At 46.0% G+C, this 24,953-nt stretch overlaps 1 protein-coding gene across 1 annotated transcript; it reads right to left on the bottom strand.

Moving 5' to 3' along the window:
• Positions 1-14,993: 14,993 nt before the first annotated feature.
• Positions 14,994-16,091, bottom strand: LOC127293283 (fatty acid elongase 3-like). The gene has a single exon (XM_051322861.2). The coding sequence runs from the start codon at positions 15,996-15,998 to the stop codon at positions 15,162-15,164; it is 837 nt and encodes a 278-aa protein (XP_051178821.1). The 5' UTR covers positions 15,999-16,091; the 3' UTR covers positions 14,994-15,161.
• Positions 16,092-24,953: the final 8,862 nt, after the last annotated feature.

The following is a 24,953-nucleotide window of genomic DNA, read 5'->3' as shown; positions in this document are numbered from 1 at the left end:
GCTGGTTTTTCTATCTCTCAGGAAAAGTACATTCAGGATCTTCTTGCTCGTGCCGCTCTTGGGGATGAGCGCACGGTTGACACTCCTATGGAGCTTAATGTTAAGCTTCGTCCTACTGATGGTGATCCTCTTTCTGATCCCACACGTTATCGCCATCTTGTTGGGAGTCTTGTTTATCTTGCTGTCACTCATCCTGTTATTTCTTATCCTATTCATATTCTGAGTCAGTTTGTCTTAGCTCCTACCACCGTTCACTACAGTCATCTCCTCTGTATTCTTCGTTATCTTCATGACACGATCACTCGTCGCTTTTTCTTTCCTAGTTCCAGCTCTCTCCAGCTCCAGTGCTACTCGGATGCTACGTGGGCGAGTGATCCTACAGATCGTCGTTCCCTTTCTGTTTACTGTGTGTTTCTTGGTGGTTCGCTTGTTGCTTGGAAGACGAAGAAACATGTAGCGGTTTACCGTTCGAGTGTTGATGCTGAGTTGCGGGCTATGGCTTTGTTGATTGCTGAGGTGACCTGGTTACGGTGGTTGCTTGCAGATTTTGGGGTCTCTGTTACGACAGCCACTCCATTTTTGTCTGACAGTACAAGTGCTATCAGTATTGCATGTGATCCGGTCAAGCATGAGCTGACCAAGCATATTGGTGTTGATGCTTTTTATACACATGCTCAGGTGCAGGATGAGGTTGTTGCGGTTCATTGTGTGCCTTCAGATTTGCAGTTGGCAGATTTCTTTACAAAGGCACAAACTCGAGCCCAGCATGACTTCTTACTCTCCAAACTCAGTGTTGTGGATCCACCATGAGTTTGAGGGGGGGGGGGGGTGTGTTAGGTATATATCTGTATATTGTAGTTTTCCCCATATGTTAGGGGGTTTTCTGTATATTTGCACATGTACATGTACTATATATTGTGGCCTTTGGCCCCCTGGTAATACAACAAGCATATTGCCATAACACACACAACCAATGCTAGAGAAGTTTAACCACACACTTTTGTGTCTTCTACAAATAGAAAAAGTTTGTTGTATCATTAACGTAAACAACAGGGAGTAATCTCTCCATCCTAAAATATGTTGAATATAAGTTTAGTTAAAGTTAAACTTTGTAAAGTTTGGTTGACTATATAGCAAGAAGTATTATTATCTATGATATGAAATGTATATAATATGAAAATACATTTCATCATGATTCTAATAATACTGGTTTCATATTATAAAAGTTGATATACTTTGTTATATAATTAGTCAAACTTTACAAGGTTAGACTTTCACAAAAATTGTGCGCAACATAAATCGGGATGGAGGGAGTATGTTCACCTGGACTCTCGAGCTATCTTTCTTAGTGTACACCTAGCATACATTAAAGCTTTTTTTTTAAAAAGCATGCGATATTTTTGAGAATTCATTGAGACTAGCCACAATGGAAGTATCATAAGTAGTATCATGCATGCCATGTTGGCAAAAATCTGATGTGGCACACCAATTAATGAGGTGAGAAATGAGAGTGGTATCATAATATGATACCGTATCATAGCATGTAAAACTAGAAACTCAATAGCAAACACATCATGTACACCAATTTGCATTGAGATTCTACAAAACATTAAATATGATGATAGTATGATACCATCTTATGATACTATGCATTGTGGGGTAGTATCATAAACTAGTATCATGTTCATGATACTAGTGTATGATACTTTCCATTGTGACTAGTCTGAAGCGTTCTATTATGTACGATAGGGGCTAGGACACAAACAATAAATGAGCAATCACTAACAATGAATGTGCAAATGCCCTATATATTTGTGTTTTTAGTGTAGGTATTGCACGCTTTTTCTCCATATATTTCCATGTGTGATCTTCATTTTCTCCTCTTTTTAGCAGTCGTTTTTTGCTTGCCATGATCTGTCATCACCAAATAACATAGGAACAAATGGAGAGCTCCCATATCTAGGGTTGGGATGCCTAGGGAAAGATCATCTAAGGTTCAAGTTATATTCAAGATTATCGGCATGTGCTCGCTCCATCTTGACCACTATCATTGTGTCTACGAACTTTCACCAAGATGGTCAAAATAATTGGCTACTAACTCGATTTGATGAATATAGTTATGTGTCGTAGGTTTCTCACACCCTGCATGGGCCTTCTCTAGGCATCATAAACATGTGTTGACATGGACTCATCACGTGTTTTAATGCTCGTTTCCTCCAGATCTATATCCAAACTAAAGTAAGCATGAACCAAATTGTGTTCTTGATTGGGCACACAATGAAATGATACTTAGTGACTATCTATTCAAAGAGAAAAATAATTCCAAAGTACATCCTTATGTGAATTGGAATAGAAGCCTACCCATAACCAATACAAGAAGACACAACATAAGAATGAAAACATAGTGATTTAATAGATGTTCTATGTGCATGTAATGTTTTACGAGGGAAATTAATATATGCATTGGTGGACATTGTGAAACTAGGTTAATTGAGAAAAATAAAGTCTATATTTTATCTCCCTCTCACGACCTTGTGCCATATTTTACACCATTTAAAAATATTGCGACAACTTACTACATGTTATCAGTTTTCCAAGCTAGAAACCTTGAAAATTTATTTGTTAGAGGATTATCTTGGCATGGAAAATGAATTTGATATAATTTCAAATAATTTAATGAAATTTGATATGATTCAATATGCCAAGACATGTGAGATGTCCATCCAGACAGCTGCCACGTCTTTGTAGCAAGTAGGCATAATTTCCAGCTTGTGTAATATAAAAAAGAGGGTAAACGTTTTGGTACGATCATAAAAAATGGGAAAATCATAAAAACAATGGGGTAGAAGCTATAATGTATCAACTATATGGTAAAACATGGCATTTTTCAGCAGCCCTAGATGGAAATTATGTGAACTTTGTTTGCACTTTCTTCTAGTGTCCGGATATGTGGGTCCATGATATTGACGTTTTTTGGGGCGCTCTTCTTCAAAATCCAAGATATTTGAATTGACCATGCAAGACAAAATATACTAAATAAGAAACACTCCTTTTGAAGCCAACCGGTTATTCATATAATTATTTTTATAGTGATGTAATTCCAAAAATTGAGGATAATACTCCTGTTATCACCAGAATTTGACCGGATCAGAGGTGGGCCGCGATCAAGATTGGGCTTGAAGAATATACATGGAAGAAATACGTGAACCGGCCTTGTACACGAAGTTTGGGCTAGTTTGCCCTTGTATCTGTAAATATAGTAGGATACGTGTCGGTTAGATAGATTTTGGCTCGTGCACGGTTGGGATTATTCCCACGTTAGAGAGTCTACGGACTATAAATATGTATCTAGGGTTATCGAGAAAAACAACAATCACGTTCATCACAAACCAATCTTGGCGCATCGCCGACCCCTTGTTTCGAGGGTTTCTTCCGGGTAAGCATCATGCTGCCTAGATCGCATCTTGCGATCTAGGCAGTATACGTTTATTCGTTGTTCATGCGTTGCTCGTGCTGAAGCCTTTTTGATGGCGAGCAACGTAGTTATCATAGATGTGTTAGGGTTAGCATTGTTTTACCACGATACATGCTTTCGTTTATGCAACCCTTAGACGTCTAGCCGCCCTTATACCTTTCTTAGGTGTAAGGGCGGCACCTTGCTTGATCATTGTTTAGTAGATCCGATCCGTTATGATTGCTCCTTGATTCCTCAAGGATTAGTTTAACATCTGCATAGTTAGGCCTTACAAACGGATTGAATGATCCAGTAGCACGTAGGGTGTAGTTTGCTAACCCTAGACAAGATGTTCCGGGGATCAACTTAATGTTGGTTTTTAGGCCTTGTCTAGGGTTGGTTTATTATCACCGTGCGTGGCTGCCAGGCTCAATCACGCGTAGGATGTTCCAATTATGTGGTGAGAACCCTAAATCGTCGTAGGTCGTTTTAGCTACATATTGATCAAGCAGGACCACCATGCAATCGTAAACCCCATACGAGTCATGGGTGGATCGGCTCCTTGAGCCGATTCACGGGATAGCCTGAGAGCCGATCGAGGCTCGTATTTAATGTTTACGTGTATGCCATGCAGGAAACTAAGCGAAGCAAATCCATCACCTTCCTGATCAGGTATAGATCAGGTGGCACGCCCTTGCACAAGCATCGGGACGTGTGTACCAGGAGCTTTGCGGGCCGTCGCTCGGAGGGACCAGGGCCAGCCGCAGCCCTAGGTTGTTCCCGGCTCTTCGTGTTGCCAGCCGTAGCTCGCCGGTGGGTTTCGGACGCCAACACATTCTGGCACGCCCGGTGGGACAGTCTTCGACATCAACTGCATCGCCATCTACATCTGAGATGGCGGAAGGTACTCCAGTCACATACGAGGATCTGCCCGAGGAGCTGAAGAAGAAGTATGACGATGTAAAAGCTATCCTCGAAGCCGACCTCATCGGCTCTTTCCACAGGACCCGCTCACACGGCATCAGGTGGAGAGGGTTCACACCTGAAGGCGCGCTCGATGGAGTGGACCTGTCCACCCCTTCAGAAGAACGCACCAGGTCCTTGCGTCAGGAGATAAATTTCATGGTAGCTCATTCGCTACACCGCCACTCCGAGAGCTTGGTGAACACTTTGGAGCGTGTCGCCCTTCGGGTGCTCCATGAAATCTTGAGGCATCAGTACTCTCCGTCAGGACCTGCTCTAGGGACTCACCAAGGAGAGCTACCACTCCAGAGCCGACCACCGCTGCCGTTCGCGCCGGGCAGCACCAGAGGTGCCGAGTACACCGGCATTCGTTGTCTACAAGATCGGTGGCGATCCTAGCGATTACCGGTTCTTGTACGAGGCGCCTAAGGAGATCCCTCACGGATACACGTGCACATACGTGCCGGCAGTGAATCGGGCACTCACGAACCAGGCTGCAACAGCGGGGACTTCCGGAACAGCAGGAGGAGCCTCTGGATCAGATCTTGAGAAGCAGACGTGGCTAGCTAAGTATGCCACTCCGACAAACCTCCAGAGCTCAACTCCTGTAGCTAGCTCAGATCTTGAGAAGCAAGCGTGGCTAGCTAAGTATGCCACGCCAACGAATCTTCAGAGCTCCACTCCTGCAGCTAGCACTGCGGATCAGATCAGCACGATCTTGAGAGACCAGTTCGGCATGGTGCCGAAAAGGAGGGCAATCGGCTATTCCAAGCCGTACCCCAACGACTACGATTTGATCCCACTACCACCCAAATATCGGCTCCCTGAATTCTCCAAGTTTAGTGGGTCAGATGGCTCCAGCTCTATCGAGCATGTAAGCCGATATTTGGCGCAGCTGGGCACGATCTCAGCTGCAGATGCACTACGCGTGAGGTTCTTTGCACAGTCCCTCACAGGATCGGCTTTTGGGTGGTACACATCACTGCCACCAGACTCAATCCGGACTTGGAAGCAGTTGGAAGAACAGTTCCACATGCAGTATCACTCAGAGGCTTCCGAGGCTGGCATTGCCGATCTAGCCCAAGTGCGACAAAAGCGTGGAGAAACAGTGTCAGAGTACATCCAGCGCTTCAGGACCGTGAGGAACCGATGTTATTCGGCTCGTTTGACTGAAAAAGAAGCAGTCGAGTTGGCGGTGGTGGGTCTCGCATCACCGATCAAGGATATGGCTTCCCAAGCAGACTACCCTTCACTGGCGCACATGGTTCAGAAACTGTCATTATATGAACAGCGCCACCCAGAGCATGTACTCAGACAAATTCAAGCGTGCAGTAGTCCTGGTTGAGACAGAGGAAGATGAAGGATCTGCGGGAGATCAAGAGGTAGCAGTGGCTGAATGGACTCGGGGGGCAACTCCCGTGTCCTGCAAGTGGGTTAAGCCACAAGGTCCGCCTAGAGGGTTTGATTTTGACGTAACTAAAGCTGAGCAAATTTTCGACCTCTTACTTAAGGAGAAGCAGCTGAAGTTACCCGAAGGCCTCAAAATCCCCACGGTACAGGAGCTGAACGGAAAGCCATACTGCAAATGGCATAACACGTTCTCCCATACCACCAACGACTGCAGGGTGTGGCGTCAGCAGATCCAAATGGCGATAGAACAAGGACGTCTAATTTTCAACCAGTACGCCATGAAAGTCGACACACACCCCTTCCCCGCCGTTAACACGGTGAAATACGCTTACCCCGAGGGGTGCCAACCAGGTTTCTCGTTAAGCATTAACATGGTCGAGCACAGGCACCACTCAGTAAGAACAAAGGCGAGGGCAGCCGCTCTCGTAGCAAGGACAAGGAGGAAGCCGTTCCACGCGATCGGCTCCGGCACGATGGCAAACGCTACATCACTGAGGGAGAAGTGAAGAATGTGCGATATCAACGACCTCTCTCTGATCATCTCCTCAACAAATATGTAAGTCAGTACGACCAGCGCCGGCGGTACAACAGCGACGATGAAAGGGATCGTCTAGCCAGCAGGGACGCCAGGAGACATCGTCGGCATGATCGCGATGAGGAGAGATACGAGCGCCGTGCCAAGGAAAGGTCAAGAGAACAAGACGACGTGGACATGCACTGGGACTGTCCTTTCTTCAAGCACTGCTGGGATTCAGGAATGAGCCGATTGCCTACAATCGGCAACTGCCCAGAATGTAGACAGAAGAAGAAGGGTGCAACAGACGTGTCAGTGTTCAAACGTCTAGGGCCTCTCCCATCTAGGAACAAGCAAACTGAGTCCTCTCGGGAAGAAGACCTCGAGGAGTTAGAAGATGACTACGAAGAAGAAGAGGACAAGTACCACCGGCCAAGGTGGTGCCCTGATGGACTCAGCCGTTCCCAAAAGCGTAGGGTTCAGCGACTGCGTGGCTTGGAGGAAGCCGAAAGGTTATACCTGCACACGCTAAGGAAGGCGCGGCCTGATCTGGCCACGAAAATTCAACGAACCCTGGACGAAGAGGGTCGACCACAAAAGATGGAGTGGCGCCCCAAGCAAAGGAAAGCCGATGATGAGACATCGGCTAGTACAAACATGGTGTTCATCCTTCCAGCGGAGTTTTGTGCTCCAGGATTAGACGAAGCGCCTGTGGCACAACTTGACTGCGGCCCACGGCCGGTTATCTTTGAGAAGCCACGTGAAAGAAGCTACAGACACCTGAAGGCCCTGTACTTACGAGGTTATATCAATGGGCAGCCTGTCAATAGGATGCTGGTGGACACCGGAGCGGCAGTCAACATCATGCCATACTCCATGCTATGTCGGTTGGGACTCTCTAGCTCGGATCTGATCAAGACCAACGTTACACTGAGCGATTTCAACGACCAAGCATCTGATGCACAAGGTGTTCTGAACGTGGATCTGACCGTAGGGAGGAAAACCATCCCTACGACATTCTTCATCGTCGATAGCAAGAGCACTTACGCTGTCCTGTTAGGGAGAGATTGGATCCACGCCAACTGTTGCATTCCATCTACGATGCACCAATGCCTAATACAGTGGGATGGAGATGAAGTAGAAGTCGTCCATGCAGACGATACAGCCGAGATTTCAACGGCTGGCATGAACGTTTGGGAGACGGAAGGCCAAGAGCCACTCTCAGGCATCACTTTGGACGACTGCGAGTACATTGACGTGTCAAAAAACGGGGTGAGGCTGGTCTTATCCACTGGCCTGGCCGTGTAACAAGAGCAAAGTCTATGAACTTACATGGGAAGGCCGATCCTTGTGATCGGCCCCAAAAAATAAAAAGTAATGATCTTGTCTCAAGCATGTCACGTAGTCATAGTGAAGCACGAACAAGATGTAAACCTCTTTTGAGCAATGCAATCAAGGTGGGGGCCGATTCCAGTAATCGGCCCATATTATCCTTGCCATGCGTTTTGCCTGTGTTCAGTGTCGATCTAACAGGTGACGGAAAGCTAGGTACGGGTTTACATCGGCTTGTGAGCTCGAAGGAATCGGCATTGGTCATGTCGAGCCGATGTTCAGGTTTAGTTCTTTGGATAACTGCAGAGCCGATATCTGCAGTAACCTGACAGATTCGGCTCGGGGGGCACATAATCAGAGGAACATGTGCGATACATGGGCAGTGAAATGTGAGGGGCCGATAGAAAAATCGGCCAGTAAAAAAAAATATTTTTACATGCAAGTCACAGCCGATGCACAGACATCGACTTCAGAATAAAAGCCGATGCACGGTCATCGACTTTAGAGGTACAAGTTCAGCAAAACATTTGACAGTTTACACAGAAAGGCTCTACTGAAGAAACGCGTTGAGGGCGTGAAGGGCGTCAGCACGGATACGATCCACCTCGGTGATCTCGGCCTCGTCGTCCTCGTCTTTGCCCGTCACCAACTGACTGCTCAGGGCACGGATTTCAGCCAGATCGGTCTTCAGATCGGCTGTAAGGCCCTTTGCTTCCTCTTGAGAGCGGACAATAAGAGCTTCCTTGTCTTGGATAAGCTGCTTGGTCACCCTGACCCTCTCTTCAAGGTTCTCCAGTTCCTTACGCAGGGTCTCGAGTTTGACACTATTGGCAGAAGTGTCAGTTTTGGCGTCTAAAGCAGCCTTTTTCTCGTTGAGCCGTTGACACTTGTCTGCAATATCGGCTCTCAATGGAAGCTGGGCGTGGCGAAGGTTAATTCTTTGACTAGCCGACTGCACCCTTGACTTGAAGACCGACAGAGTCACAGCTGGCCAAAGCTTCACCTGCAGTGTCACAGGGAGATGGGGCTGGATATCTTCGAGGATACCCTTGACTTCCTCGGGATTTTCAACTAGGGTCTCAACTGAGGAAGAGAGCAGAGCCTTGAGACGCTGGAGTGGACCATGGACCGTGCTAGGACTTGGCTCTTCACCTGCCTTGGAAGTAGCTGGTTCGATGGATTCAGGATCGAACGTCAGCAAGCTTGAAAGATCACAACCCTGACAAGACGAACAAGAGTGGTATTAGTATACAACAAAGAAAGGGATAGAGCCAAGGGAGTGGAGTGTACCTCTCCCAAGGTAGGAGGAGCAGCCGATGTTGTGATAATCGGCTTTTCCGTGGGCTTGGCTAGGTTAGCCACTTGGGCAGCCGCGATCGTCGAGGTGGCTAGGTCTAGCATGGCAGACGGCATCAGTACCTCCTCAACGTCTCCGCTAGAGGTATCATTGGTCTGCCAAAGGGAGTAATTAGCCGATCCAAGTGGCAATGGGTTAGCATAAAATATAAACCAGGGAGATAATTACATTTGAAACCTCCTGGCTTGATGGAGAAACTTGTGGGTCTTTGCGAGCCCTCTTGACACATCGACGCTTCACGCGTGACCCTGTTCTGATCGGAGCTTGGAGGGCAGCAGGCTCGGGGGTTGACCTTTTCTTGGAAGCCGACGATAGCGAGTCCGTCTGGCTCCGTGTGGTGGATCTCCCGGAGTTGTCCGGGTTCGAGTCCCTTTGGCTGGACTGTGCCCCCCCGCTGGAGTTTTCTTCGGTGGAAGTCTGTAAAAAGAAGGACAAGCATGTTGCAAAAGACTCAGAGGACAGATAAATCTAGCCAAGGCACGAGTCAGCTTACGTGCAAGCTTTCTTGGGCGGGAGCTTTGCGCTTCCGGGTCGTTCTGGCAGCTACTTTCCTCACTGCCTTCCTCGCCTGGATTGAGGCTCGGGGGGCAACTGGCCCCGAGGATGCTTTACTCTTGGGAGCCGATTTCGGTGAAATCGGCTGGCTCTCCATTATGACCTTCTTCAGGGGTGGCGAGCTCTGGCAGAAGAGAACCACCGGGGCTGGTGGAAGGAATTTGAAGGGGGAGCCATCGGCTTGCATGGGCTCCGGGCCATCTTGTTGCTGCCAAGAGATAGAGTCAGGTTACAAACAATTATCATGAGCCATTGCAAGAAATTTATAAGTAATGGTACCTGGTCGGCAGGAACGTCATATTCGGCATCAAGTTGTCTCAGCAACGGTCCTAGAGCTCTTCTGAAGGCATGGGTCTTCCACATGGACCACCAAGTCTCGAAACCATCGGTAGTGGTGGTGAAACGGAGGTTGTGGGGAATTGGAATGGCCAGAGCGTCAAAGAAGGTATAGCACCTTTGGCCAGTAAGGATGTCAGGCAGTTCAGCTCTGCTTGCTGTCAGGTGGTGGAGAAAGAAGTGTGGGGGCACCTGCCCAAGACCAAGCTGCCGGGCTACTACTACCGGTTGGTAAGACTCATAACCAGGCTTGATGATCCGGTTTGAGGTACTCATGCCAACGGGGAGAAAGCAAGGACGAATCATGATAGAGTACAAGTGCCGGGTGCTAGCGTCATCGGCAAAGTTATCCAATCGGAAGGAGACTGGGTTCTCAAAGTTCTCCGATTCAGTATAAGGAAAGAACAGGGGGTTGTCCAAGCCTTGGAAGAAAATCTTGAACCACCCTGCTGCTTCCTTAGGGATCAGCCTGCTGCCTGGGAGACCATACAAAGCTTGGCCATAGCTGGTGCATCGGATCTCCTTTCCATTAGCATCTGGAAAGGTGCAGGTGGCCAAAGGTGGGAAGTCTGGGATCTGGTTCTGAAAGTACAGCTGAGCCCATAACTGAATAAACCACCAGGGGCCTCCAGTTTTAACTGTCTTTTGAGAGAACAGTTTGACAGACATCAGTTGAAGAGATCGATAGACCTCTCCAAGAAACAGTTTGCCAAGGCCAAGTTGGTGCCTTTGGCAAGTTCATAGGCCAGGGAAAGGTAATTCTTAGTTGGGGCGAGTGACGGGCCACAGAATATGAAATGCTCCAACCAGAAGTTCAGGAAGGCTATGTGTTCTCTCTCTGTCACAGGGCCTTTGGTTTTCATATAACGATTGAGGTAGGCGCCCCAGCTGGTACACTCTTTTTTAGAGGAAAGGGTGAAAGGAACTTTTGGCAGCTTAAACGCAGAGGGGCTTGGGGATGCAATGTCTAGGCCTGTGATCATGGCCACATCCAGCAGAGTTGGTGTCATAGGGCCGTGGCCGAACATGAAGCAGTTCAGTGCATCAGACCAGAAATAGCCGATGGTTTTCAGAATATTTTCATTCTTTTCAAGGGGAGACAATGATAATGACAAGGCATCGGCTATCCCTATGGTTTCCCAGGTGGCATAGTGGGTTTTGGACACTCTATTGTACCATGCCACCCAACCCTCAGGAGGATTAGGCCAGGCTCGCAGGCAGTCGGCCCAGGAAGACATATCTAAGTTCTGGTTCACGAAGGGGATTCTGTTAGGCTCGCATGAAATTAAGAGAGCGGGACTCTCGGAAGAACGGGGACCGAGACACATAGAATTCGCGAGAGAAGGATGTGGCAGCAAGATGTCTGAAACCTAAAATTAATAACGGAACAGAACATTAATTCAGGTGTTTGCTGTTAATGCTAACGTTGATTCGAATGGCGAGAAGCGATTAAGGATTACCTTCAGACCGGAAACCATGGCGTTGGATGATTCCGCCATTGGATGCGCTGTGGAGTTGGGGCGGCGCGGTCGAGATCTGAGATGCGGGTGGCCGTGAGTTGGAACTGCTCGGGCGGCGATTTGGGGATCTGAGTTTGCTTTCTCAGATGGAGGTCGCGGGTTACCTTTTGGAGGGGCAACTGGGTTAGCCTTGCTCGCGTTTTATGGTAGAGGCCGATGCGATGCCATCGGCTCTTTCGGGGGGTTGTTTGACTTTAACTATCGGCAAAAAATTGATTGGGAACACTTCTTAATTAATAAAAGGGGATTCTTACAATGAAGAGCCGATTGCTCAAGAGAGGAGGAACAAAAGAAGAGCCGATTGCTCAGGAACTACTAATCCTACACTACTAATCCTCGCTGGCTTCGTCGTCGGCATCGTAGCTGCCGTCGGCGCTGCTTCCGGAGAGTTCCTCGTCGCTGCTACCCCAGCCCTCGGCCGGAGCTTCTTCCTCCTCGTCATCATCATCGTCCTCACTGTCCGCCCAAGCGCGGAAGCGCTTCGCCGGCGGATACCCAATGGAGGAGGAGGAGTCATCCTCCTCCTCTTCCTCCTGTTCCTCCTCTTCTTCCTCTTCTTCTTCTTCCTCCGCCTTGTCGGAAGAGGTGGGGTTCGCCCAGGAGTGGAGGTCGTCCTCGCTCTCGCTCTCCAGCTCCCCTTCGATGAGGAATTGGAGGTCGTCCTCCCCATCGGTTAGGGGCAGGTCCCCATCTGACCCGACGAGGGCCTCGGGTGGGCCATCTGGCACAAAGTCGAAGTCCCACTCCTGCTCACTCGAGGAAGAAGATTGGAAAGAAAGGCCTGATGAGACGGAGGAAGAGGAAGACATTGCTACAGGGAAAGAGGGTTTTTTGGTGCCGATAGCTAGAATAGAGCAGGGGGATGAAGAGGCGAATCGTTCGGCACGGTTAAATAAGGGGAGCATAGTGGAAATTTAATGCCATTACAGTTTCCAAGGAAGTGATGCTAAAGCTATCAAATCTTGCAGAGAAGTTGAGAAGGCAAGGCATCATGATGAAGAATACTGCGACGGTTCTGCTCTGCCACGACATGACCCGACGAAGAAAAGCAGAGTGATTTTGGAATTATCAATTCCAAAACCAGGGGGGGCATGTGTTATCACCAGAATTTGACCGGATCAGAGGTGGGCCACGATCAAGATTGGGCTTGAAGAATATACATGGAAGAAATACGTGAACCGGCCTTGTACACGAAGTTTGGGCTAGTTTGCCCTTGTATCTGTAAATATAGTAGGATACGTGTCGGTTAGATAGATTTTGGCTCGTGCACGGTTGGGATTATTCCCACGTTAGAGAGTCTACGGACTATAAATATGTATCTAGGGTTATCGAGAAAAACAACAATCACGTTCATCACAAACCAATCTTGGCGCATCGCCGACCCCTTGTTTCGAGGGTTTCTTCCGGGTAAGCATCATGCTGCCTAGATCGCATCTTGCGATCTAGGCAGTATACGTTTATTCGTTGTTCATGCGTTGCTCGTGCTGAACCCTTTTTGATGGTGAGCAACGTAGTTATCGTAGATGTGTTAGGGTTAGCATTGTTTTACCACGATACATGCTTTCGTTTATGCAACCCTTAGACGTCTAGCCGCCCTTATACCTTTCTTAGGTGTAAGGACGGCACCTTGCTTGATCATTGTTTAGTAGATCCGATCCGTTATGATTGCTCCTTGATTCCTCAAGGATTAGTTTAACATCTGCATAGTTAGGCCTTACAAACGGATTGAATGATCCAGTAGCACGTAGGGTGTAGTTTGCTAACCCTAGACAAGATGTTCCGGGGATCAACTTAATGTTGGTTTTTAGGCCTTGTCTAGGGTTGGTTTATTATCACCGTGCGTGGCTGCCAGGCTCAATCACGCGTAGGATGTTCCGATTATGTGGTGAGAACCCTAAATCGTCGTAGGTCGTTTTAGCTACATATTGATCAAGCAGGACCACCATGCAATCGTAAACCCCATACGAGTCATGGGTGGATCGGCTCCTTGAGCCGATTCACGGGATAGCCTGAGAGCCGATCGAGCCTCGTATTTAATGTTTACGTGTATGCCATGCAGGAAACTAAGCGAAGCAAATCCATCACCTTCCTGATCAGGTATAGATCAGGTGGCACGCCCTTGCACAAGCATCGGGACGTGTGTACCAGGAGCTTTGCGGGCCGTCGCTCGGAGGGACCAGGGCCAGCCGCAGCCCTAGGTTGTTCTCGGCTCTTCGTGTTGCCAGCCGTAGCTCGCCGGTGGGTTTCGGACGCCAACAACTCCATGAATGGAGAACACGAGAGTAAACAAAAATCCTAGTGTACATATGATACATCATCAAGGGAAACTGCTCACAAATCCTTAAAATATCGTCATGGTCATCTTGTGGAACTAGAAGTATCGCAATGCTGCCGTCTTTGAAAACTCTTGGCCCCGCGTAGCAACCTTGCTTGACACGATTAAGGCCGAGGAACTTCGTGGGAAAATAAGGAACTAGGTGCCTTCACCATATGCTCCCAAAGATTACTTAACTTGTTTGAGATGACTTGTATGGTGTGGTGTTGGCCCATTCTAAGAATTTCACTTGTATCTTCTTTTCAATCAATTCTATGTTTTGCATTTTCGAAACAAAAAGTGTCAATGCTAAAACTTAATATTGAATATACTTTGAGTTATCATATGTATCTTTTTCATAAACGATGAAGTGTATAATTTATCTAGCTATCAAGAATGAACTTTCTATATATGGGCCAGATCTAGGCATCATAATGTTATGCTAATATTGAGTCCTCTCTCTTGTGTTATCATGATCCATAACCACGAAGTGACAAATTTTCTATATCCTACTTTCCAAATTAACAAGCTAGACCTATACTAAAACTTTATAACCTGATAATGTAATACCAATACTAATATTGAGGAGAATAGTCCATGAAGGGAAAATATGAGATTAAAGCAAAACATGAGAGTACAAACGATAAATCGTCAAGAGAAACTGCAAAGCAAAAAACCTCACATTTGAGATACATTTTTTTATATACCTGCAATGTCTAAATAATCTCAATCTAAAGAAAGAAAATAATATATTTTCAAAACAATAAAAGAAACAGTTTGTCCTAACTATACAGTTCAATCATCATTGAACTAATTAATGATGAAGCGAAAGTTGTAAAACTCAGGCACGATTAATGTTTAAGAAACTAAATCAACCAAGATGCTATTATCCATTGGCTGCAATTTCTCATGTAGAATTGTCAAAACGGAAGGCTATTGCAGATCATAAAATGCTGTATTAGCAGATCTTAAAAGATAGTCACTTAGCAGCTAGCACATTCTCCAGAATATTTGTTATGATAAATTTCGTCTTCAGGTGCCAGAAACCTGACTTGATAAAGCTAAACTTGACGATGGACACAGACTGTATCTCTATTTGAATTCAGCTCATGTAGGGTGCATCAGTATCTTTGCTGACAGCAACTACTATGGTTAGCAAATTTCTGTGAAAAAAAGGCTAAAAAAAGTCGCTCAACTATTCATATGGTTAGGACGTCGCCTAAGAAAAATCAAGAGGATATTGTCACTTTGCTGCAATTCTCACTTTAACATTGCAACATGAACATCTTCTGATTTGGAAAATTTTAAACGGAAATGTAGAAAATGTAAGGCCATTAATTGCATTCACAAATTAAAAGGCCTAAAATCAATCAGAAATAACTAAGCTTCAATTTCCGCGCACGTCGTCACTCTGCTTTCTTCCCATTGCTGCTGCTCCTCTTCTTGCCCTTGGCGGCGGCGTAGGCGGCGCCGTGGAAATCGAGGAAGAGCGCGAGGAGCGACGCGTTGAAGACGGCGTTGAACGCCCACCCGGCCATCCCCTCGCAGCCGCCGCGGGCGAAGTGGAACCACAGCATGACCACGGAGGCCGCGAAGCTGAAGACGAACTGCACGATCTGCAGCTCGGTGACGGCGCGCTTCCAGCGCGGCGGCCAGCGGAGGCCCAGGGTGCAGCAGAGGTAGTAGGTGTACATGACGACGTGGACGGTGGCGTTGGTGACGAGCGCGACGGGCATGAGCGACTGGCTGGTGGCGAGCCAGAGGTAGCACATGGCGATGACGACGGCGTGGTGGTAGACGTGGAGCAGGGTGAGCGGGCGGCGGCCGAGGAGGATGAGCAGCGTGTCGCCGAGCTCGTAGATCTTGGAGAGGTAGAAGACGTGCGCCCAGTAGAAGACCGGGCCGGACGGCGGCGTGGCGCCCGGCGGGAAGCAGAGGACCCACCGCGGGGACGGCGCCGTGGCGGCCGCGGAGAGCACGCAGCCCGCGGCCATCGCGGCGGAGACGGAGAGGAGGACCACGTTGTGGACGGCGGAGACGGCGCGGAGCAGGCGAGGAGGGAGGGTCGGGAGGGGCACGACGCGGCGGTGGAGGAGGAGCACCGCGGCGAGGTACGCGCAGACGGCGGCGGCGGCGAATGACGGCGACGCGCCGAGCGTGGTTCCCGGGCGCCAGTGGAAGGAGGCGACGGCGGGGCGGTCGACGAGGAGCCACCGGGCGTGGCGCAGCAGGGCGGCCGCCATCGGCTCGTCCAACGGAACGGCACCGGCGAATTGTTGTCCGTTCCGCGTGTGGTGGTCTGGGATACACGTCGGGCGATCGGAATATCGGATGGAGAAGTGCGTAGAATGGGCTTTTGTCACGTGTGCTTAGCAAGTTGGGCTGGAGTAGTGATTATCGAACTATTTCGTGACTGGGCTTAAAGGATCTCCACGTCCAGTGGCCCTATGTTTTGCCAGCGCCATTTTCTATCGGCAGTTTAGTAGTGTGTCTTAGTTAGTCGGTTGCGTGTGTGATTGTCGGCCTCACATTTCCTATTTTCTATGCACGAAACATACCTTCACTTTGTTCTTCTCAAGCTCATAAGAAGCATGTGTACCAGTGCTGTTCCATTAAATAAAAAGGTACTTTACAACAAGAAGCAAGCTTTCAAATATACAACATGTAACGTGCCAATTTCAATTCCACAAAAATCTGAAAAGAGGTTCAACTTCATAAAGAACTCACATGTCACTTTATCAAGGTATAAAAGAAGAGGAAAAAATAGCTACATCATGAAGACCATGCAGACACTTGCACTGACAGTTTGACACATTGTGATCGAGAAGGGGAGAATATGCAACATCTATTGTAATAGGTTTTCACTTGGCCTTATAAATGAATCACAAACGGTTAAACCGATACAAGGTGATGAAAAGATCCTCTTACAGAACAACTCAAAAGAAAAAACGACATCTGAGAGGGTAGTGAATACGCCATCAACTCATAGTCGAGCAATAAAACCGCAGAAGACACACATACCACTACACAACTAAGGCTATCAAGCAGGGATGAAATTGTGCCTCCTGAGAAAACCATCAACAAAGGGAGTTGTGGCCGAGGCAGAGAGCACGCAACCAGCAACCATCACGTCGGAAAATGGAGAGAAGGAACATGTTTTCGAGGAAGGATTAGCGGCGGAGCTACAACAGAGCAGACCATGGTGCATACTGATGACCCACAAGTATAGGGGGTGTATCGTAGTATTTTCGATAAGTAAGAATGTCAATCCCAACGAGGAGCAGAAGGTGTTGACAAGCAGTTTCGATGAAGGATTCCCTGTAAATGCTCACAGACAAGTATTCAGGGGGTTTTGATGTAACAGTTGAATAAAGTACGAGTAAGTAAAGTGCGAGAGTAACAATTGCAGCGAGTGGCCCAATCCTTTTTAGCGCAAAGGACAAGCCGGGTTGTTTACTTATAATGACCAAACGTTCCTGAGGACACACGGGATTTTAGTCTAGTGCTTTCGCTACATACGGCTGATTAATCTTCATTGTTTTGATAAGTGTTGTGTGGGTGAACCTATGCTAATGTACCGCCCTTCCTAGGACTAATACATACTTGTGATTATACCCCTTGCAAGCATCCGCAACTACAAGAAAGTAATTAAGAATAAATCTAACCACAGCCTTAAAGTCTGAGATCCTGCTATCCCTCCTGCATCGATATACCAACGGGGGTTTAGGTTTATGTCACTCCGGCAACCCCGCAATCGGCAAACGAGTACAAGATGCATTCCCCTAGGCCCATAAAGGTGAAGTGTCATGTAGTCGACGTTCACATGACACCACTAGAAGAATGACACCACAACTTAAATATCATAACATTGAATATTACTCAACCATAATTCACTACTAGCATTTAGACTTCACCCATGTCCTCAAGAACTAAACGAACTACTCACGAGACATCATATGGAACATGATCAGAGGTGATATGATGATGAATAACAATCTGAACATAAACCTTGGTCCAATGGTTTCACTCAATAGCATCACCAACAAGTAGAAATCGATACCGGGAGAGTTTCCCCTATCAAACAATCAAGATCAAACCCAAATTGCTACGGCGGTGACGATGTCCAGCGGTGGAGACGGCGGTGATGATGGTGGAGATGATGATGATGGTGATGGAGATGATCTCCAGCTCGACGACGGTGACGATGGCGTCGATTTCCCCCTCCCGGAGGGAATTTCCCCGGCGGATTCCTGCCCGCCGGAGAGCTCTTTTCTCTCTGGTGTTCTCCGCCCCGCAGAGATGGCTGTAACTCTTCGTGAGGTACCCTCTGTGGCTTAGGTTTTCGGGACGAAGGGTTTCGCGAAGAAAAGGAGGCGAAAGGGGTTGTGGGGCCCCCACACCACAAGGTGGCGCGGCCAGGCCATGGGCCGCGCCGCCCTATGGTCTGGGCCCACCTTGGGTCTTCTCAGCTCCTCCTTCTGGCTTCCTTGGTCATCTTGAAAAATAGGATTTTTGGTATAATTTCCTTCCACAGTTGATCTTGCGATTGCGTTCTGACGGTGCTTTTTCCAGCAGAATCCTGGCTCTGGTGCTTGATCCTCCAATAATGATGAAACATGCAAAATAGATGAAATAACATAAGTATTGTGTCCAAATATGAAATATATCAATGAATAACAGCAAATTATGGTACAAAATAGTGATGCAAATTTGATGTATCAACTCCCCCCAAGCTTAGACTTCGCTTGTCCCCAAGCGAAACTGAACTCAGTAAACAGGACCACATGTTTATGGAGTGAAGAGTCGATCAATAAAATACGGACAAGAAGCATCATATTCATTCACACAAGACATTCTAGTAAACAACTTCCTCATATAACTCAATCTGAAACAAGTATAAAGTAATCACAAATAAAGGTGCATAAGAAATCATAGTTGGTGATGGCAAACTTCGTTCTTGGTCAGAGAACAATTAACAGATTATACTTATCCACTACAAGAGATGGGGGATTTGTTGACGAAAACCCTGGTGACAAAAATGCATACCGTCATGGATGTGTCCTTATAGGTGACGAATTCATCTTTCGTCAAGCATTTAAGGTAATGCTTGACGGTATGATTTCTCGTCAAGAAAAAATCGTCACCCATTACCCAAGCGGGAAGGGCTTCCATCGTGTCTGTTAATAGGTGACGAAATCAAAGATCGAGGTGACGAAATAATACTAAGTTACTTTATTAAATGTTATTAGTTTTATATATCATGCGTGACCCACTTGTCAGGAACATATTTAATTAAGTAAAAATTGTGGTTTGGAAGAATCGAACAAGGGCTTCGGCGTGACCGACGCGGAGTCTTACCGCTAAGGTAGATATGGAATTTTGATCTGGATCCGTAAGTAGTCTATTCTACATATTTATTTCAATGGTGTGATCTAGATGTTACGACATAATAGTTCCCTTATTAATATTTATGTCGGCCGAGGGTGCCTCGTTTAAGTCGCGCCGCTAGCAGACACGGCCTATATAGGTGCTCTTGCTAACAGTCGAATCGACTAGGGTTCTCGTCGAGGTGAGAAGAATTCCGTGAAGGCTCCATTGTGGTGGCGGCGAGACGCATCATCGGCGAGTTCTCCTGATTGTTCGTTAGGTCTAGATTTTTTAATCAGTTGTCAAGATCTGTTCTGAAGAACGTTGGCATGTTCTTAACTGAATTGTAGGCAATGGATCGAAGTTGGATAACTGATGGCACCAAGAAGTTCACAGCAAAGTACATGGCAGGTGTTAGGGATTTCATCAAGTTTGCGCGAGAACACTTGGACAATACAGATGAACCAATCTTGTGCCCTTGCAAGGACTGCCTAAATCTGATACGTCGGGATATAAAAACGATCGAGGATCAACCGCAATTGTTCAGGTATGTCCATGACGTATACAAGATGGACTAGACATGGGGAAGATTTTAGTGATGACGAAGGGCGGGATAGAAACGATGATGGTGCGTATGATAGTGACAACGATGAAGAGGAAGACAATGGTGATTGTTATGTTGATGGTTCGTCTAGTATGATCTATGAGCTGAAGTCCTGGAAATAAAGGTCCCGACTGCCAAATCTGTATGCTAATCTAATTGAGTCACGAAAAAGAACTTTATGAGGGATGCACCTCTTTCACTAGGTTGTCGTTCATCATTAAGCTACTTCATGTGAAATCATTCATCCGTATAACATACAGATGATTTGATCTCTTACTTCTGCTTTTTCGTTCAGCTTTGCCTGATGTGGACTTTCCCAAATCATATGCTGATGCTAAGAGTGTTCTTTACGATGTTGGGCTTGGTTATGAGACAATTCATGCATGCAAGTTTGATTGTTCTTTATTTTGGGAGATCACAAGGACGATACGAACTGCCATGTTTGTGGATTATCAAGATATAGAGACCCTCTTTGGAAAAAGAAAATCCCTCACAAGGTGTTAAGGTACTTTCCTATAATTAAAAGGTTGCAGAGACTATTTGTTAAAAAGGAAATGTCGACACATACTAGATGGCACAAAGAGAAGAGGGTTGTTGAGCCCAATGTCTTGAGGCACCCTGCCGATGGTGAGGCATGGAAGCACTTTGATGGCAAGTTTGATTGGTTTGCTAAAGATCCTCGTAACATAAGACTAGGTTTTGCCACAGACGGCTTGATCCTTTTGGAAGTATGAGTAATCCTTACGATTATGTGGCCTGTTTTTGTGATTCCTTACAACTTCCCACCATGGATGTGCATGGATCACTCGAATTACATGATGGCATTGCTAATCCCCGGAAAGTATTCCCTAGGGACAGATTTTCATGTATTTATGCAGCCACTGATAAAAGATATGATGCGGCTATGGAGTGGTGTGGAGACATTTGATGCATGCACGAGGAATATTTCCCATTGCATGCTGCGTTTCTTTGGTCTATTCATGATTATCCTGGATATGCCACTATGTCGAGCCGAAGCACAAGAGGATTTCATGCGTGTGTGCATTGCGATGAGAATCCTTGCTTACCTGAACCTTTGAAAAACAAAATTGGATATATTGGGCATCGGCGATTTCTTGATAAAAATCACCCATACAGAACAAGCAGACTTTTCAATGGTACAAGCTGAGACTAGAGATCCACCAAGGAAGTACACACCCAAAGAGGTAGCTGCGAAGGTAGAAATGGTTAAGGATTTTGAACATGGGAAAAATCCAATATGTAGAAAGCGGAAGCGTGCAAGCATGTACCCGGTGAACCAACATGGCACACGAAAGTCAGCTTACATCATCTACCGTCTTGGCCAGAACTTAAGATAGCTCACAACTTAGATGTGATGCATATTGAGAAGAACATATGTGACAATATTGTTGGTACACTACTTGAACTTGAGGGCAGGAATAAGGACACTGTTAGTGCTAGAATTGATTTGAAGAAATTCAAAATGTGGAAGAAGTATTGGTTGAAGAAAATTGTGAAGGATGATGATGATGCAGCAGTAACTTATGCGAAGCCCCTGCACCGTGGACGCTTTCGAAGGAACGGAAAGAGACATTTGTGTAGGTATTTGGCAAACACTAGGTTCCCAGAGATGGTTATTGCGCAAGCGGGGAAGATGTGTGAATATTGATGGTTGTAAGGTTACCGGTATGAAGACGCATGATTGCCACATACTTCTGCAGCGAGTGTTGCCAGTGGGCTCAAGGGAATTGCATCTAAGGAAATGTATGTGGCTATTGCAGAGCTAGGAAGATTTTTAGGGAGCCGTGTGCCAAAACCACTGAAAGTTGATGTGCTGAATCGATTGAAGGTCGAAATTGTTGTGATCCTATGCAAACTTGAGAAGCTCTTCCCCCCAGCTTTTTTTGATGTAATGGTGCACTTAGCTATTCATCTTACTGAGGAGGCTCTTTCGAGGGGTCCTGTTCATTATGGTTGGATGTATCCAGTTAAGAGAAGATTAGGTTATCTAAAGTCTACGGTCCGTAACAAAGCAAGGCCAGAAGGTTCTATCGCAGAGAGCTACATTGTTGATGAGTGTTTGATTTTTTGCTCTAGATTTTTCAAGGATGGCACAGAAACAAGATTTAACAAAGATGATAGGAACCAAGACATTCGGAGAAAACCTGATCTGACGAGATGGAAGTATTTTCAGTTGGAGCTAAAGGTCTTGGGAAATCCATTTTGAAACATTTTGACAAGGAATTTGACAACATGGTTTGGTATGTGCTGAACAAGCGTGACGATGTAGAACGTTATATCAAGTAAGTAGTTAGCTTCACTTTAATAACTACTTCTCAATGTTGCGGACATAATTGTCCTGTATTTCATATGTGTTTTTTCTATGTTTCGTTGAATTCCGACAAGAATTGGGAGGTAGGGGTGTGCGTGACATCGAGGAGACGGTTCGAGAGAGAGTTTGCAGGTTGGTTTGCAAACCATGTGAGACAGTTGGACAATGCATCGAAGATTTGAAGTCTCTGGCTGCTGGGCCGGACCGGCGTGTAGTAGTATACGCTGGTTGCAACGTAAAGGGTGCGAGGTTTCGCACGCTTAGTCGGGATAAAGACACGAAGACTCAAAATTCGGGCGTAGCGACTAAGGGATCTTTTGGTGATGCGAGATGAGACCGACTACTATGGTGTTCTGCAAGAAGTTCTTGAAGCAGATGCGGGACTAACAAACACGGTGACAGTCCGTGTACTTGTTTCGTTGCGGCTGGTTCGACCTTGCGAGCAAGGGTTCCAAGATTAAAGATGATGGTTTTTTTAAAAGCGTTAACACTTCTATCCTATGGTTCAAGAATTCACCATTCATATTGGCCGATCAAGCTGAAACATGCTTCTATTTGGAGGATACAAAGTTTGGTGATCCGTGGAAAGTGGTGCGAAGTTCAGCCATAGACATGTGTACGACGTTCAGAATTAGAAGATGGTAACGATGATGCATTTGTACGGAATGAAGACGCATACCAGGAGGATGAAGGTTCGATCGACCATACATTTCATGATGTTGTCGACCTAGACGAGGAAGCGAGAGGTGGAAGCGAGAGGAGGATGATCATCGTCTTCTTGAAGTTGTACGTATTCATGATGCTCGTACAATCCGCGAACTAGAGAATGAGGAAGATAGTCCCAATGTTGACATGGATATGAGCGAAGATGAACTAGAGAATCAGGAAGATAGTGTCATTTTGGAAGAGAACATACATGATGACGAGGGAAAAAATTCAGAAGAAGATAGTGATTTAGATTGATAGAAACATGTAATGCATACAACTATATGTTTTGTTCCAAACATTTTAAATGTTCTTATTTAGATGTTTACGATCTCGAACTTGTCATTGAATTATCCAGAAGGGTTTAAGAGCAAATTAATATAAGCAAAAATATGGACAAATATAAGAAAGCCAACAGGTCGGTAACATAACTTTGACAATGGTTTTAATTAATCGACACTTGACACGATTACAACCAGCAGCACGATATGACTAACTATTGTTTTAACACAAGCAAAATCGACAATCGCATAAAGAGTCTTACAACTTAATTTAAACCTAAAGGGGCTGCATAGTTGGACACACGGGCACCATGAATCACGGACTAGCTACTCCCGGATCGATTTCGTGCACATGGGTAGCAAACAAGTAAACCCCTGCATTTCCCGGGTAAAGCAAGAACAGCATCTTGTCACCCATCTGAAGGTGCTTTTCCTTGTCCATGAACTCCTTCCACCCACCGACGCAGACGACCATCGTCTGAAGAAATTGCGTAGGACGCATGCACCAAAGTACTTGGGATGGCACACAATGCGATTGCACCATATTGTTCCATATCTTTAGGAACCAAACGGCTAGGGATTTTCTGTTCCAACAGTAGGGACATAGTTTAGTTAACACTTGTACGTAATGTAGGTCGCAAACTTAATGAAATGATATGATCTACTGCTTACCACGTGTTTGTTGTAATTTTCGCTGTTTGTCCAATTCAGAGTATGCAGCATTGGGACAACTAGTGCTCCTTGATCATAATCTCCAGCATTGTGGTAGTCAACAAGGTAGTCCAAGTTGTCCACACGAAGAATGACGGTATGCATCATCCTCCAATTTATCATTGTTCCATCGGTACTACGAGCGAGTCAACAATGTCACGCTTCGTGCGGGACAAGCGGTAGTAAGCTGCATAATTAAAATAAGCGACATAAGATGGAATAATTAATATGATCAATCATTGTGTGCAAAGGTGGAAAATTACCTGGATGGATTAGTGGTTCAGTTCCAGTTATTACAAGAGTATCCTGAGCAGATGAGTTAACTCTGAAAATTAACTCCATGCCAACCTTAAAATTGTACACTCTAGCAAATTCGTTCCAAAATCTTCCGTTGATATAGGTTACGCCACTCTGTTGGTAACATTAACAACAAATGCATGGCCATCTTTGGTTTTGAGTGCAGCTTCAAAAGTTGTCCTGTGGGAGGTCTGGACACCATACTTCTTAAGGAAATACGGTCTATAGTAGCAAGGGATGACCTAAATTCAGTAGAGTTAATACAAAAGTAAGTTAAATATGCGTCTACTCGGATAATCACCGAGTCTCAGATCTTGGACTTCTATCAGCACATATCTGAACTTCTATCAGCACATATCTGAACTTCTATCAGCACATATCTGAACTTCTATCGGTATAGGACTGAACTACCGATACCTCTATCTCTAACAGCTACAACTATCGTAAAACTGGTATGAACGTAAAAGTTATCACAACTATCGTAAAACTCAACCATAAATAAGCGGTTAATACATATGGTGACCAACAATTATTACACACATCTGAATAATAGTACTAAACTAGCAATAACTACTAGGATCACGTGTTAAACTTTGATGTGGCGGCGAATTAATAAAACATCTGAATGAATTTTAAACTTGTAAGTGCATGTACCGTCTTCTCCTCAAAACCCTCTTGTAGTGTTTGGACGAAAAAACCTAACGCGACTCCCCCTCCGCCGCACATCCCCTTCTTGTCAAAGCAAACTGGACACTGCAAAAAATATGAAGAAAGATTACAAATCGGAAACAACGATCGATCGCGAGACGTACATGTTATTTACGTACTCCACTAGTAGGCGCCATCGTTGGTCTCGACGCGGAGCGCGAGTCTTACAAGTCTCGCCGGCGAGAGACGTGGC

Source organism: Lolium perenne, chromosome 4, assembly GCF_019359855.2.
Source record: "Lolium perenne isolate Kyuss_39 chromosome 4, Kyuss_2.0, whole genome shotgun sequence".
Taxonomy (NCBI): Eukaryota; Viridiplantae; Streptophyta; class Magnoliopsida; order Poales; family Poaceae; genus Lolium; species Lolium perenne.
The sequence above is the reverse complement of the archived record's forward strand: the minus strand, read 5'-3'. Positions and strand labels throughout refer to the sequence as shown.

Bases quoted from the DNA above. Each gene is read 5' to 3' on its own strand.
- LOC127293283 (XM_051322861.2), bottom strand. From the start codon at position 15,998: ATGGCGGCCGCCCTGCTGCGCCACGCCCGGTGGCTCCTCGTCGACCGC.